The following is a 16,205-nucleotide window of genomic DNA, read 5'->3' as shown; positions in this document are numbered from 1 at the left end:
CTTTAATATTTTAAGAAAACTTTTATTTCCATCTTTTACAGTTTCAAAATAAAGGAAAAGGGCCTGAAGCAAAAGTTTTGCCACCCTGCATGGCAGTACTTAGTAACACCCCCTTTGGCAAGTATCACAGTTCATAAACCTTTTTGTAGCCAGCTAAGAGTCTTTTTTCTCCAAACATACCTTTGCTCATTGCGGCCAAGAAGTTCTATTTTAACTTCATCGTCCACAGGACTTGCTTCCAAAATGCATCAGGCTTGTTTAGATGTTCCTTTGAACTTTTTGAATAGAACTTTTTGGCCACAATGAGCAAAGATCTGTTTGGAGAAAAAAAGGGTGCAGAATTTCATGAAAAGTACACCTCTCCAACTGTTAAGCACGGGGGTGGATCGATCATGCTTTGGGCTTGTGTTGCAGCCAGTAGCACAGTGAACATTTACTGGCAGAGGGAAGAATGAATTCAATTAAATACCAGTGAATTCTGGAAGCAAATATCACACTGTTTGTTAAAAAAAATAGCCAAAGATGAAAAGAGGATGGCTTCTATAACAGGAAAATGATCCTGAGCACACCTCAAAATCCACGATGGAATACCTCAAGAAGCACAAGCTGAAGGTTTTGTCATGGCCCTCACAGACCCTGACCTAAACATCCAGAATTTGTGATAGACCTCAAAAGGGCAGTGCATGCAAGACGGCCCAAGAATCTCACAGAACTAGAAACTTTTTGCAAGGAAGAATGGGCAAAAATCCCCTAAACAAGAATTGAAAGACTTTTAGCTGGCTACAAAAAGCATTTACAAGCTGTGCTACTTGCCAAAAGGGGTGTTACTAAGTACTGCCATGCAGGGTGCCCAAACTTTTCCTTCGGGCCCTTTTCCTTTTTTGTTATTTTGAAACTGTAAAAGGTGGAAATAAAAAAAGTTTTCTTGCTTAAAATATTAAAGAAATGTGTCATCTTTAACTTTATGCCTTTTGGAAATCAGGTCATCTTTTATTCGCTTAGCTATTCACAGTAACAGAAATTTTGACCGGAGTGCCCAAACTTTTGCATGCCACTGCATATGTGTATACATATACACACATACATGATCAGTGACAGCCTGTCAGTCCTCGAGTTAGGGGGCTTGGAGAAGTGACATGGAAGATTGTAATATTGGAACAGCGAATCATCATTGCACAAGCAACCTTTCTCTCCCTCGATGGGGGTGGGGGAGAGACTGAGATACTGAAGTGCTGGCTTATGAACTACTAGTCTCTTTGGGGGATTTTGGTATTGCTTGCATGGTGAGGGTTGATGCTTCTGTTGCTGCTTGTGCATTGGGGAGGGGTGTTTCTGGGTTCTGGTATTTCTAACATTCATTCTATGGGTTTTTTGTTTCGTGGATGTCTGTGAAGATTAAGAATTTCAGGTTGTATACTGCATACTTCACTTTTATTAAATTGAATCATTTGAACCTTCCCACCCAGTCCACAATAGAGATCCATACCAGAATCAGGTTTATCATCACTCACACATCGATTTGTTTATTTTTTGCGCCAGCAGTACAGTGCAATACATAAAATTACTACAGTACTGTGCAAATGTCTTAGGTATATGTATATCTCCAAATATCGAAGACTTTTCCACAGTTCTGTTAGTGGCAGATAGAATTTAACACAAAGAATGAAACATTTGGGTAAAAATAATGCAAGAAAATTGAGTAAACAGCAAAATTCCAAAGGCCTTGCGTGAACATAGGAAGTGAATAAACATACACAGTGATCCTTGAAATTTGCAGGCATGCTGAACAAGTGCTTCATGAAACACATGAATTCCTGGGATTTATAGAGGCATAGGGTAAAATAATTATGTTCAATCTCTACAAAACACTTGGTAGGCAACAATTGCAGTGCTGTGCCCAATTCTGATCAAATTTTGAAAAGCATTTCCAAGTCCAAGAGAGTGCAGAAGAGATTTATTACCATGCTTTCAGAGTTCAGGGATTTCACCTAAAAATACAATGGAGAAGCTCTTCTTAGAGTAAAGAATATTGACTGTAAAAATATTAGAGCATTAAAATCATGACAGATGGTTTTATGGAGCAAAGCTGCTCAAGAAAGTCCTCCGATTTAAATATGTCATCAAAAAGACTGAGTTAAGATCTACGATTTACTGCCTCCAAGGCTGTTAGCACCGACACCACCTTGAAAAGCAAACTGCACAGGCACTTGAAGGAGAATAATTTTCACATCTGTGGAGAACAAGCAGCAGGGTAATGACTGAGAGTTCTGTCTTGGGAAACCTGCATAGACTTAATAACCACCTGCACTACATTTTCTGGCCATCTACGAAGTGGATTAAGAAGGTAATAAAAGTCATTTGTGTTACTTTATGAACTCAGTTTAATATTGATATTGCCTTTAAGGACAAAATTAATAACCCTTAAGATTCAAAAAAGATTAACTGACTAAAATCTTGCCATAAGATAAGTAAATTTAAAGCTATAATTTCTTGCTACCAAAATGCAATCACCTGACCAAGCTTTGTGTCCTTCATTTACCTGGTGCCTGCACATTGTAACTTTGCCCATGTCTCTTTAAACATATTACCATTGCCGTCACTGCTCACTCACTACTTTTTCAGATCTTGGGTCACATACAAAGTTCACTATTTATGCGCATCAAGCTTAGATATAATAAATAACAGTGGCTTCACATAATTTCTTGGGGAACTTTGGTTCCCAACAGTATGAAGATCTCTGTCACTGTGCTTCCCTTTCTTTACTTAATTTTGTACCATACAACTTTTTACCCCTTTCTTGCAGGATCCTTAATTTTTGTTACAAAACTTCAGAGATCTGCTTCTGCCACAAAGAGCAGCCTACTTTGTGCTGATTGTTTGCAAATTGTTCGATCTTCAGTTTATTTCCTTTCCCATATAATCTCAAATTTTCAATCTCATATCAATCCTTCACCAATTTTCAAATGTTTCTACATTTCAAGCTACCATGCTATGCTTCTCTCACCTCTAATCAAGTCTTAGCACATTAATTCAATCCCTTAAATAGATCTTTTCAAGGAACTTGAAATGTGCAGTCCTTAGTTATCTTTCTCTCTCACTCAGATGTTTGAAATATATTCTTTAGATTGGATTATAATTCCCTAGTTTTCGTACACCTGTTGATAAAATAAGGCACCCTCAACACCCGTTGATCAAATCTGAAATTCAATGCAAAGCAAGATTTTATGTTGAAAAAGTGTTTAAGACTGGCAAAAGAGACCTGTTCCTTCATATCAAACGAATTGAAACTTAACACAATGTACAATGCGTGCTGTATCATTGTGTCATAATTATCTACATGTACAATAAATTATTACTGGTTTAATCCCCATGATTAAAGCAATGATGTTTTAATCCACTCATTTCCTAAATATGCTCAGTGATCAATGCAAGTCTAGATTAGCACTTTTATATGCCATTTCAGCCTAGAAGAGCGAGGGCAAGTACAGATATCTGCATAACAAAATACAAAAAAATGCTATTATGCCCCTTTAAGTACAAGTAATCCATGATAGGCAGGCATGCATTTGATGATTTTTTTTTTTAAAAAGTCATTTCTGGCAGAGAAGACAAAGGAGGCTTATAGCCCTGTCCTAGCATTCCAAATAGTAAATGAAGTAAAACGAAAGGGAAAATCAACTAAGAAATGAGCCATTAGCTGGTGTAACCTTACCTGCGAACCTGCATATGATGTGCTGTTGTTGATAACAACTTTATGTATTTTACCAAACTTCCCAAAATATTCTGGCCGTTTTAAAACCTGGTTGTTAAAAAAATATATATACATGAATATACAGATGGTGATTCAATTCAATATCCATGATTCATTCAACATTTTAAACAAGAGTTCAAAACCAATTATTTCAGCAATAAAGTTCAACTAAATGAGGAATTATCTGCAATTTAGCAATACTAACTGTAATAGTCACAGCTTCCTACACCAAGTGGGTTTGGACAGATATCTCAACAAAACATTGCCTAGATGAACTATTTCAAAGGGGTTAGCAAAAGAGCCAAAATGATGAAAGTTGGCTTCTTTGGACTGCCCCAAGTTGAATGTTTCTTCCGGTTTATGACTTTTGGTATAACAATCCTGAATGCTTTCAGAGACAATTATGTAGGAAGATATTTACACTCAAGACAGTCTTGCAATCAATTTCAAGTTCTTGGAGTGAAGAACTTTCAAAAGGTAGTCAAAATAAACAATTTGTAGAAAGCAACTTAAAAGATGTTACTGAAAAAGCTGATGTGTCTGCAACCAAAACATCTCTGGTACTAAGCTGATATACAATTTTTTTTAATGAGTAACTGTACTATTGGCCTGTTGTAAATCATACTCAGAAAGAGTTTAGAACTTGGCATCTATGTACAGTGCCTTGTAAAAGTATTCAGCCCCCAATCCTTTGTTCACATAAATGAGTATTACAACTAGGGATTTTGATCAATTTAGCTGAGAATTTTTATTTGTGAATCAGATGTTCCTTATTTCACAATGGAGACCAACCCCCACCCAAAAAAAAAGGGGGAAATGGCTAAGCATGATAAACTAAAAACAAATCAAAAACTAATGTCAGCAGTTGAAAAATATTCCTCCCCTTTGCTCAGTACACAGTTGAACCACCTCTTACACCAGCTGTCTTTTTGGATAAGTCTCTATTTCATTTGCACAATGTGATGGCGATCGCTCAAGCTGTGCCAGGTTAGGTGGGGAGCGGTAGTGTACAGTAATTTCGAGTTCTTGTCAGAGATGCTCGATCCAGTTAAGGTCAGAACTCTGACTGGGCCGCTCAGGGACATTAATTTTCTTCATTTGAAGCCACTCCATGGTTGCTTGGGCAGTGTGTTTTGGGTCATTGTCTTGCTCAAAGACAAACCAACCCCCCCTCTCCCCCCCCCCCCCCCCCCCCCAGTTTAAGCTCTCTGGTAGAGGCTAGCAGGATCTCTGTGTATTTAACAGCATTCATCTTTCTATCAATTCTGGCTAGATCCCTATAGCACACTTTACATTAGGAAGGTGTTACCTGGCTGATGCACAAAATTAGATTTACATCACACATACCACTTAGCATTGAGGCCAAACAATTCTACTTTAGTCTTATCTAACCACCAGATCTTGTTCCACACTCCTTACAGTATCTTCTAGATCAGGGGTCCCCAAACTTTTTTGCACCGCGGACTGGTTTAAAATTGACAATATTCTTGCAGACTGGTCAACGGGGGGGGGGGGGGGGGGGGGGGGGGGAGGGGAGAACGGGCAGGGGGTTAATCACAACCGGAATATAGGTGATAACTCAACTATAAGTCACTTATAAGTGGCTAATACACTCAATTTCATTTCTAAAAGGTTTACCTAACGAATTTAATATTAAACACACCGCATATTTTCCTCCCATGAATATAGTGAGAATTATAAGTCACTAGCAACGTAACATTTTAAGTAACGTTTGGATATTAAACACAGCGCACATTTTCCTCATATGAACATATAAAATCATTGCAACACACCAATATCGCTGAATGAGTGGGAGCCCTGGGCTTGTTTTCCTGCAACAAGACGGTCCTATCGAGGGGTGACGGGAGACAGCGATACTCGAAGGGGGTTCCTTATGTCCAGTCTATTCCGCAATTTAGTTTTCGTTGCATTCATTGCAGAAAGCCCCGCTTCGCAGAGATATGATGTTGGAAATGGAAGCAACATCTTCAGTGCTTTCGTGGCTATCTCAGGATATTCAGCCTTGACTTTGATCCAGAATGCCGGCAGAGATGTTATGCCAAACATACTTTTCAGCCCACTGTCATCCGCAAGCTCGAGGAGTTGATCTTCTTCCCATGCTGACATGGATGATTCACTGGGAACATTCACAAATGGGTCACGGACCCATTCCTCTGAACGTCTTGGGTCATTTGCAATTGGGAAGTAACACTCAAATTCTGTCGACAGCAAAGATAGATGATCGCGCACCAGCTGTGAGAAGGACGGTGCAGCCTCAGTATCTCCCAAAATCCCAGCTAATGTTGGGAACATATCAAATATGCCCTTGTCCACTCACCATCCCCACAGTTCCAGTTTGGCTTTGAAAGCAGACACTTTATCTGCCAACTTGAAGACAGTTGTCATTCTCCCCTGAAGTGACAAATTGAGTTCATTGAGCAGGTTTTTTTTTTGTATGTAAGATGTCACACAGATAAGCGAGTTTTGCTATCCACTCCTCGTCACTAAAGTGTGCTGCCAGTGGTGACTTTTTCCTGAAATAAATCTCTGTAGCTGCTCTCTTAACTCAAAAACTCTGGCCAGGGCTCTCCTCCTTGATAGCCACCTGACTTCAGTGTGTAAGAGAAGGCATTTATGCTCTGCATCCATTTCCTTGCAAAGCTACTCAAACAGACGCGAGTTAAGGGCTTTTGCTTTGATATGATTGATAACTTCAACAACGTCACTCAATACGCTGTTAAAATCATTTTTTGGCTAGCCAGCATTTCCCTGTGTATGACACAGTGTGTAGACTAGCAGCACTCAGGAGCAACCTCCTTGACTCAGGCAGTAAAACCAGACAGCCGCCCAGTCATAGCTGTAGCCCTGTCTGTGCATATTCCAACACAGAATGACCAGACCAGTTTGCCTGACATGTAGTCATTCTGAGACTGAATAGTTCTGCCCCAGTTGTGTTAGTTGGCAGCGGCAATGCACACAACATATCCTCGTGCACATCGTCTTGAAATATATATTGCACATAAGCAGCAGTATTGCCTTGTTATCGACATCGGTAGACTTGTCGACCTGGATAGCATACCATGGTGACTCGTTAAGCCATTCCAACAGCTGGGCTTCGATGTCCTCCGCTATGTCATCAATTCTCCTTGAAACTGTGGTAGCTGAAAGAGAAACCTGTGCCATCTTGTTAGCTGCAGTTTCTCCCAACAGTTCACGGCACATGTCCTTGGCAGCAGGCAGAATCAATTCTTCACCAACAGTGAAAGGCTTCTTAGCCTTAGCAATACAGCTAGCCACTAAGTACGACGCTCTCAGAGCAGCAGCATTTGTGGAGGTGGTGGCTCTCAGCACTTGCTTCTGTCCTGCTTGCTCATGTTTTTTTCTGCTCAAAAAACTCAACAGGTTTGTCTTTAAGTGCAGGGTGCCGAAGCAGTTTTGAGGGCTTCAATGCCTCGTTAGACAGCTTGTCTCCACATATCACACACGGGGGCTTGGAGCGTGTGAGTCACTGGTCTCAATAAAGCTATATTTTATGTATGACTCGTATTTTCTGTTGAAGGAAGCTTTTTTTTTTGCAGTCTCGGCCTCAGCTGTCTCTGTGTTATCATCATTGTTAGGCCTTTTATGTTCCCTACCACCTCTTCCAAAGAATTTCTCAAACAACGTTTGTTTTTTTTTACTCAGAGTAGTTGTGCCTCTCTATTATCATTTCCCTGACTTGTTTTGAATACTTTTTTGTCTTCATTTTGGTTTGGTCTGTTGAAAGTCTACCATATTGTTGGACCTTACAAAGGAAGCGGGTATTTATTCTTATGAATTCATTGAAAACAGCTGATCCTCCAATTCTCTACATCAATTGGGTAAGATGGTAAGGTAATATACAGTATGGCACCTGATGAAAGTTAGCTTAGTAATTACAGAGGGGATGAATATTTTTTCAGCCTCAATTTTGTTTTTAAATTTTTAGTAAATTGTTGACAGGTGTTGGAATTCTTCTGTTGATTTGACACGATGCATAATGTTTTACAGATCAACTCAAAAATCCTACTTCAATATAGTTTAAATCTAGAAAATAAGACACTAAAATGTGAAAATAGTTGTGAGGGCTGAATACTTTTTCAAGGTATTTTAACATGCCGTGGTTTCATGATCAATGGTTATCCCTAACATCTGAACTAATCTACTCTCTAATCATATCCCTTGCTAGTTGTTTTGGGCAAATTTGCTGTTCAGCTTCCCACACTGATTTTATTTGAAAAATACTTAGTTTAATATTAAGGACCTTAGAAATAGCCCAAAGTTGCAAAAGATACAACATAAACTCAAAGCACCGGCTCACCTCTGGATCTGCAAGCCTCTGTGATAGACCAACAACAAAAACTAGATTCTTCTGTACAACACGTACACTGGCCAAATGCTTGCGGTTCTCTGAGATTTTCTGTTTCCGCTCATTCTGTTTCTGTTTCTTCTCATTTTTTATCCTCTGTAACTCCTCTTGAGAAAGCGGTTTATAAACTGCAGGATCTTCAGGGTAGGGCTGGGGGAGGGGGTAAACAGAAGGAAACAGGAATACTGGTTAAATGATGAAAGATGAAAAATATAAGCTTCTGATAAATTTGAGACTTTTGGAGCCACAGAACATTTAACATCCATCTAAACACATTCTGCATAGGGACACCCACTCGAAATATCAAGCTTGTATAAACTCTTGACTTAAGTTGAAACCTTCTGTTTGATTCCTCTATCCACCCCTGAACCCGATGACAAAACACATCTAGGATTATGACACAAATGAAGATGAACTCCAAAGATAAATAGTGAATTTGTTGGACAAGGAGAAAATACCCAGCTTACACTGGCAGTGTAACCAGTGGACAAGGCAAGGAGTACAAAACATTTAAATTATGGGATCAAGACAATATTGTGAATCTTTATTGCCGAGTCAATGCTCAGAGCAATACTATTTATACAGCTAATTATTTTGAGTTACAGCAATGCTAGAATTGCACACTGGATCCAGGGCTCACTACATCTTTGAAGATAATTACTTGGGTCTATTCCTCAGCAAAGGGAAAGGAATTTGTGTCTTCTTATGAACTCTGACACGTTTGGCATGCGACGACTAACAGCGTGCAACCTATGTATGTGTGCCAAATTGCAGAACACAGTTATCCATGATCAAATGGTAGAGTTAATTTGCCAATAATAAGATTGACTGATATGCAGGTGAATCTTGCCCTTTCGCTATAATAGATGCCTGACTAAAAGGGGAAGGCTGATGTGTCTGGTATCACAAGGAAACATTTGTCATAATTAGGGAGCTTAAGGTAAAAGAACCCTTAGGAACCAGTGATCACAATATGATTCTGTTCAACTTGAAATTTGATAGGGAGAAAGTAAAGTCTGATGTAGCAGTATTTCACTGGAGTATGGGAAATTACAGTTGTATGAGAGAGGAACTGGCCAAAGTAAATTGGAATGAGCTGCTGGCAGGAATGTCAGCAGAGCAGCAATGGTGTACGCTTCTCGGAAAAATTAGGAAGGGGCAGGACATGTGTATTACAACAATAAAGAAATACAGGTCGACAATCCCTTATCTAAAATCCTTGGGGCCAGTAGCATTTTGGAATTCAAAATTTTTCGGATTTCAGACCCCCCCCCCCCCCCCACCCCATACCAAAAAACACATACGCTCAAGTCCCTTATTTAACCTGTCTCAGTGCAGTGGACTGTAAGACCCAGCAGCACACCAAACCTATGCACATCCTCCCATATACCTTAAATCATCTCTAGATTACTTATAATACCTAATACAATGTAAATGCTATGTAAATAATTGTTATACTGTCTTGTTTAGGGAATAATGACAAGAAGAAATTTTATTTCCAACGAAAACATTCAATAAAACATAAAAATATACAGCTTCAAATGAACCGAATCAAATCAAACACATGGTAAATGACTTATTGGAATAAATGTAGAATGTCACTGTCACTATAAAACTTCAGTAACTTGTCTTTCTGTTTATTTAAATCATATACAGTGGTAGTTCTGACACTATTTTCTTCAGTAAGACGCCGCACAGACACACCATGATCAAGCTTCTGCAATAACTCCACTTTCTGCGTTATTGATAGAGAAGATTCCTTCTCTTTTTCTCATTGTTACCCATAGGGGTATCTGCAGCTCTTTTTGATATTTTCACAGTGAAATTAAACACAAAGTCAACAGTGAACACAAAATATCAGCGAACAGCAAATGCACGTGTAACCAGTATGAGCGCTGAGCTACCACTGATGTCTGGTGGCCTCTGCTAGTGCTGCCACGTCACACCTGAGTGACGTCAGCTGTCAGCAAAAAGAAACTTGGGTTTTCCAAGCTTTTTGGATTTCAGAATTTTGGATAAAGGAATATGCACCTGTACTCAAGTGGTAAAATAGTACAACCATGGCTGACAAGGGAAATCAAAGCTATTGTAAAAGCATACAACAAAGCAAAAAATAGTGGGAAGATAAATGATTGGAAAATTTTTTAAAGCCTACAGATAGCAACTAAAAAAAACATTAAAATGGAGAAGATGAAATATGAAAGCAAGCTAGCAAATAATTTCAAAGTGGATAGTAAAAGTGTTTCAAGTATGTTAAATGTAAAAGAGAACTGAGAGTGGATATAGGACCGATAGAAAATGAGGCATGAGAAATAATAACGAGGGACTAGGAGATGGCTGCTGAACTAAATTACTATTTTGCATCAGTCTTCACTGTGGAAGACACTAGCAGTATGCCTGATGTTGTAGTGTGTGAAGGAAGAGAAGTTGGTGCAGTTACTGTTACAAGAGAGAAGGTGCTCAAAAAGCTAAAAGACCTAAAAGTACATAAGTCATCCAGACCAGAGGAACTGCACCCTAGGGTTCTGAAAGAGATAGCATTAGAGATTGTGGTGGCATTAGAAATCTTTCAAAAATCATTGGACTCTGGCAAGGTGCCAGAGGACTGGAAAATTGCAAACGTCACTCCACTCTTTAAGAAAGGAGAAAGGCAGCAGAAAGGAAATTACAGACCAGTTAGTCTAACCTCAGTGGTTGGTAGTCAATTGTTAAGGGTGAGGTGATGGAATACTTGGTGATACAGGACAAAATAGTACAAAGTCAGCATGGATTCCTTCAGGGAAAATCCTGCCTGCCGAATCTGTTGGAATTCTTTGAGGAGATTACAAGTAGGATAGATAAAGGGGCTGCAGTGGATGTTGTATATTTGGACTTTCAGAAGGCCTTTAACAAGGTGCCTCACGAGACTGCTTAACAAGTTAAGAGCCTATGGTAATTACAGGAAAGTTACTAACATGGTTAGAGCTTTCGCTGATTGGTAGGAGGCAGCGAGTGGGAATAAAATGATGCTTTTCTGGTTGGCTGCCAGTGACTAGTGGTGTTCTGCAGGAGTCAGTGTTGGGACTATTTTGTATGCTGTCTACCAATGATTTAGATGATGGAATAGATAGATAGAAAGTGGCAAATGAAATGCAATCTTGGAAAATGCATGGTCATGCACTTTGGCAGTAGAAATAAACATGTGAACTATTTTCTAAATGGGGAGAAAATCCAGGAATTTGAGATGCAGAGGGACTTGGGAGTCCTTGTGCAGAACACCCTGAATGTCAACTTGCAGGTTGAGTTGGTGGTGAGGAAGGCAAATGCCAAGTTAGCTTTCATTTCAAGAGGTCTAGAATACAAGAGCAAGGATGTGATAATGAGGCCTCACCTTGAGTATTGTGAACAGTTTTGGGCCTCTCATCTTAGCAGCTGGCATTGGAAAGGATACAGAGGAGGGTTACAAGGATAATTCCAGGAATGAAAGGGTTATCAGACGAGGAATGTTTGATGGCTCTGGGTCTGTACTCGCTGGAATTCAGCAGGGGGAGGGGGGATCTCATTGATACCTTTTGAATGTTGAAAGGCCTAGACAGAGTAGATGTGGTAAGGATGTTTCCCATGGCGGGAGAGTCTAGGACAAGAGGGCACAGCCTCAGGATAGAAGGGCGCCCTTTCAAAACAGAGATACAGAGAAATTTCTTTAGCCAAAGGGTGGTGAATCTGTGGAATTTGTTGCCATATGCAGCTGTGGAGGCCAGGTCGTTGGGTGTATTTAAGGCAGAGATTGATAGATTCTTGATTGGACTTGGCATCAAAGGTTACGGGGGGAAGACCGGGAACTGGGGTTGAGGAGGAGATTAAAAAAGGATCAGCCATGATTAAATGGCGGAGTAGACTCGATGGTCAGATGGCCTAATTCTGTTACTATGTCTTATGATCTAAACAAGTCTCAGGGATGTACATGGTGACATACATGTACTTTGATAATGAATTTATATTGTGGGTGAACTTTAATCTTGTTGGCTGATCCAAATTATCTTGGTCTAACTATGGGATTTCAGTTTATAATCTATGATGAAGCCCTTTGTAAGGCAGATTGGCTAAGGGCCAAGTGGTGTCCTTTAAATACGCAAACAATTTTGTTTTCTGTTTCCATCTTCACCATTGCCCTTTGTTTGAAAGTAGGTTTATTTCCATAACTCCACTGTATGGATTGGGAATAAATTTGCATTTGCCAAAGATACTTGTTCTGAAATGACAACCATATTATCACTGTAGTCCCAAATCAATCAAGGCTCAGGGTCATCTGTAATAGGACACCAGCAGCCACTGCCTCCTCACTGGGCTTTCACTTCCCACCTTCCACTGAGTGCCTTTTTAATCCATAATCAAACATGCTAGATATATAAAGACATAATAGTACAAGCACAATCAGTATTTCTCATTGCAATGCTTGGTTCATAGCTTTTATTAAATAAGCTTACTTTTCTGCAGGCTGGACAGAGGCCGTTTTCGTCTGTGCGTATACGGTGCCAACAGAAACGACAAATCTGGTAGCCACAGGTGCAAGGGAAGAAGTTGATGTCATCAATTTCAAGAGGCTCCATGCAAAGTGGGCATTCAACAGGGTCCTCTTTCGTGTCAGGGCTGCGAGACATCTCCAGTGTTCACAGGATTTTCAACTTCTCACCAATGAAACTGTGCAAATCTGAGTATGTTTCAAGGCTGAATAACCAACACAGAAAAAAAGTGTTTCAGAAGCATGCTTTCACAATTACCCATGTTAAAAAAAAGTTAGAAACCAATTACAATACACAGCTTGAATCACACATCAATGTGAAGAGCCGTTTAAGTACCACATAACCCATTTAACTAGTTTTATAAATGGTACTGTGGCTTAACTCATCCTTGCACATTTGCAAAATAGCAATCAGAGCCCAAATCTGTCAATGGACTTCAATACAACAACCCATGAAACTAAAAGTCAAATGCTTTTAATATAATTAAATGTCAAGTACTTTTGTTCTGTCTACCACAAAAGGTGGTATTTTCAGCTTGATAATTCAGAGATAAATCCTCACTTTCTAGACTTTCATGTGTGGAATTTGTTTCACCAAGTACACCATTTCAAATTAGGAGGAGTTACTGTTCTGTAATCTAGGAAGCCAAGATACTCCTATCATAGAAATCTTGAGAACAAAAGTGCAGCCACTAATATTTCACTCGGATACTACAGCATATTCATTTAAAAACAATGCCTGGGTTGAATGATTATGCACCTAAGCAGATGGTTTCTATGGAACTCAAAGAAATAACTTCACATAGCAACATGCAGTCTCACTTCACTTCCAATATTAAAATGTTCATTTATCATGGTAGATTGATGAGTGGAGCCCAAGATTAATTAGACAAGTCTGGAGACTTTCTTATTAATCTTAGGCATCCTCAGTTCAAAGCAGCTGGGAAAGTATACGATTACACAATCCGTCAAGCTGGATGGTCTCAGCTTGGAAACATTAGCATCTCAGAGGCATTTTAACTTTTATCAAACGATGGAACAAATCGTGTACATACGACAAGGATTGTCTTCCCATGATACCACAGACTCCTTTCTCACGAAGAGTGAATTAGTCTGCTGAGAGATTTCTATTAGCGATACTGGCCTAAGAGCAGCACCAGCATTTTGTTTTGGACTTTTATTGATATGACAGACACTTCTAAGTAGCTTCAAAGTTCAGACTGAACATGTATCAAAACAAAATTAAATGGCTACTATACTAAAGCTTAGATTCTGCACAAAATAAATGACTGGCAAATCTTTGGAAAGCAAAGCTTCAAATATTGCATAATAAGCACCAACATTCTGGCTGGAGGTTAGAAATTAATCTGTTGTGTTTTCCTGTTCAACTCTTGCACTCCCCAAGCAATGACTTTAAGACCATCTGTTTTAAAATGCTACTTCATACCTGTAAACAAACAGTAGATAAATATTTTAGAAGTCAATTATTTTGGACGACACTGTAGCATAACTGTTAGTATAATGCTATTACAATGCCAGCTGTAAAGTCAGGGTTGAATTTCCACTGCTGTCTGTAAGGAGTTTGTACATTGTCCTCGTGACCATAGGGGTTTCCTGCGAATGTTCCGGTTTCCTCCCACATTCCAAAGTAGCACAGGTTAGGGCTGAGTCGTGCGCACGCTACATTGCACCAGAAGTATGGCAAGAACTGCCAAGAACAATCCTCCTTGATTTGATTTGTCTCAAATGGCACATTTCATTGCGTTTCAATGTACGTGTCAAATAAGATCTTTCCATTTTAGACACCCATTGTAGATTAAATAACTGTATTCTACTACTGCTATATACTCAAAGTATCATACACAACACATAGCACAATCTATTACTCTTCATTATGTGGTAAAACATTTACATTATATATGCACAGAGTTGTCAAAAGATGGACAAATTCATTTGTTTTAATGGCTGAACATGGATCTGGACACTGGGAACATTTGACTTTTCTCCAAATGTTTCCACGGAAACTTAAACATTCATTAAAGATAAACTTGGTTAACTTCCCCTAATATAGAAAAAACATATGTTGCACATAGAATACAATTAATTGGACAATGCTATCCATGTTGCCAGGATAAAAATAACACGTGATGAATTCATTTTGCAAGAAACTACTTTTAACTCATGACATCTTCCCCTACCAATCAACAAAAACATTTTTTTCCACGTGTCAACTTAGAATCCTCAATTTTATAATGGGAACCAAGACATGAAGTTTTTTTTTAAACGCAGAGAGTAGCAAGTGCATGGAATGGGCTGCCAGCGATGGTGGTGGAGGTGGATACGATAGGGTCTTTTAAGACACTCCTGGATAGGTACATGGAGCACAGAAAAATACAGGGCTATGGGTAATGCTAGGTAATTTCTAAGGTAAGGTCATGTTCGGCACAGCTTTGTGGGCCGAAGGGCCTGTATTGTGCTGTAGGTTCTCTATGTTTCTATGAGTTGCATTAGCTTCCAGATGCAACAAGCTTGTGATATTATCGACAATAATACCTCATTTATTGTGAATTTCACAATTTAATATTAGTCCCAGGCAGGAATCCCATTCTTTCCCACCTCAAGCAGAGAAACAGGGAAAATACCAAACACGTAACTACTATCTAGAAGCTGGTGAAGAGAAATTCACCAAGGGTTCTCAGGTCCAGATGGTGATGCCTGTACATGCATCTTGTTTTTTGGGGACGAACTTAGAATCATAATGCTATCCAATTAAAACAGTAGTCTAAAGTTATCATGACCTTAGCATACTTGAAACTTAAGAAAAAATGCATTCACCTGTTTGGCATTAAAAACTATGCAGCAGCTATAATGAGTTACTGTGGCATTCTGCCCAATCTTAATTGCAACTAAAACCCCTTTCTGCAGCCAAGCCCTCATTCAGGGTTAACTTGTCACAAGGATAAAGATTCAAACACCTTACAGCAGAGGTTGTGTTCAAAAACTATCTTTTAATCCCTTATCACGAAGGAATTGTAACCAAAACAAATGATTTTATGTGAAGCAACGCAAGAGAAAAAAAACATGAAATTATGTTTTAGAATTTAGGCAGCATCAAGGAGTCTGCTTTTGTAGTTCTGCTTGAAGACTTGTCTTGCCTGGGTGAGGCTTAAGATACAGGTTGTGTCACATATTTCCGGAATCAGGAGAAATAAACAAACCTTGATCAGTCTACTTTTGCTTTCCCTCTTCGCCCAATAGGACCAGGAACTGTACTGTAATGCAATGCAGGATCCTTGCCTTTTTTGGAACATGGTATTTTTAGTTTTGCTTGCAGAGGTAGTACAGAAAATAAACCACTTCCACTGATGCAAGTTCCTGTTCATACTTCAGTGAGTCAGCATATCTGATTCAAAGCAACTGTTTTTTTAAAAAAAATTCTAAATCAACAAATGTGATTGGTTTCAACTTTATGATAAGAAGCATGTCAGGCAGCCTGCCAATACCACCAAACGAGTCATTCAGTTTACAGACACTCTATTCTTAAAGGTCATTGTAAATTAGCAACG

At 39.2% G+C, this 16,205-nt stretch overlaps 1 protein-coding gene across 12 annotated transcripts in view; it reads right to left on the bottom strand.

The window, feature by feature from the left end:
* The window catches only part of cnot4b (CCR4-NOT transcription complex, subunit 4b), a 173,434-nt gene that overhangs the window by 104,221 nt on the left and 53,008 nt on the right, over nt 1–16,205 (bottom strand). For all 12 annotated transcript variants that reach the window (XM_072268033.1, XM_072268039.1, XM_072268035.1 and 9 more), the window contains exons 2-4: nt 12,605–12,845; nt 8,091–8,288; nt 3,713–3,799 (exon numbers count right to left, since the gene is read on the bottom strand). In XM_072268033.1, coding sequence (XP_072124134.1) covers nt 3,713–3,799; nt 8,091–8,288; nt 12,605–12,778 — 459 coding nt within the window. In that variant the 5' untranslated portion in view covers nt 12,779–12,845. The remainder of the gene's footprint in view (nt 1–3,712; nt 3,800–8,090; nt 8,289–12,604; nt 12,846–16,205) is intronic.

Source organism: Mobula birostris, chromosome 9 (genome assembly GCF_030028105.1).
Source record: "Mobula birostris isolate sMobBir1 chromosome 9, sMobBir1.hap1, whole genome shotgun sequence".
NCBI classification, from domain to species: Eukaryota; Metazoa; Chordata; class Chondrichthyes; order Myliobatiformes; family Myliobatidae; genus Mobula; species Mobula birostris.
The sequence above is the reverse complement of the archived record's forward strand: the minus strand, read 5'-3'. Positions and strand labels throughout refer to the sequence as shown.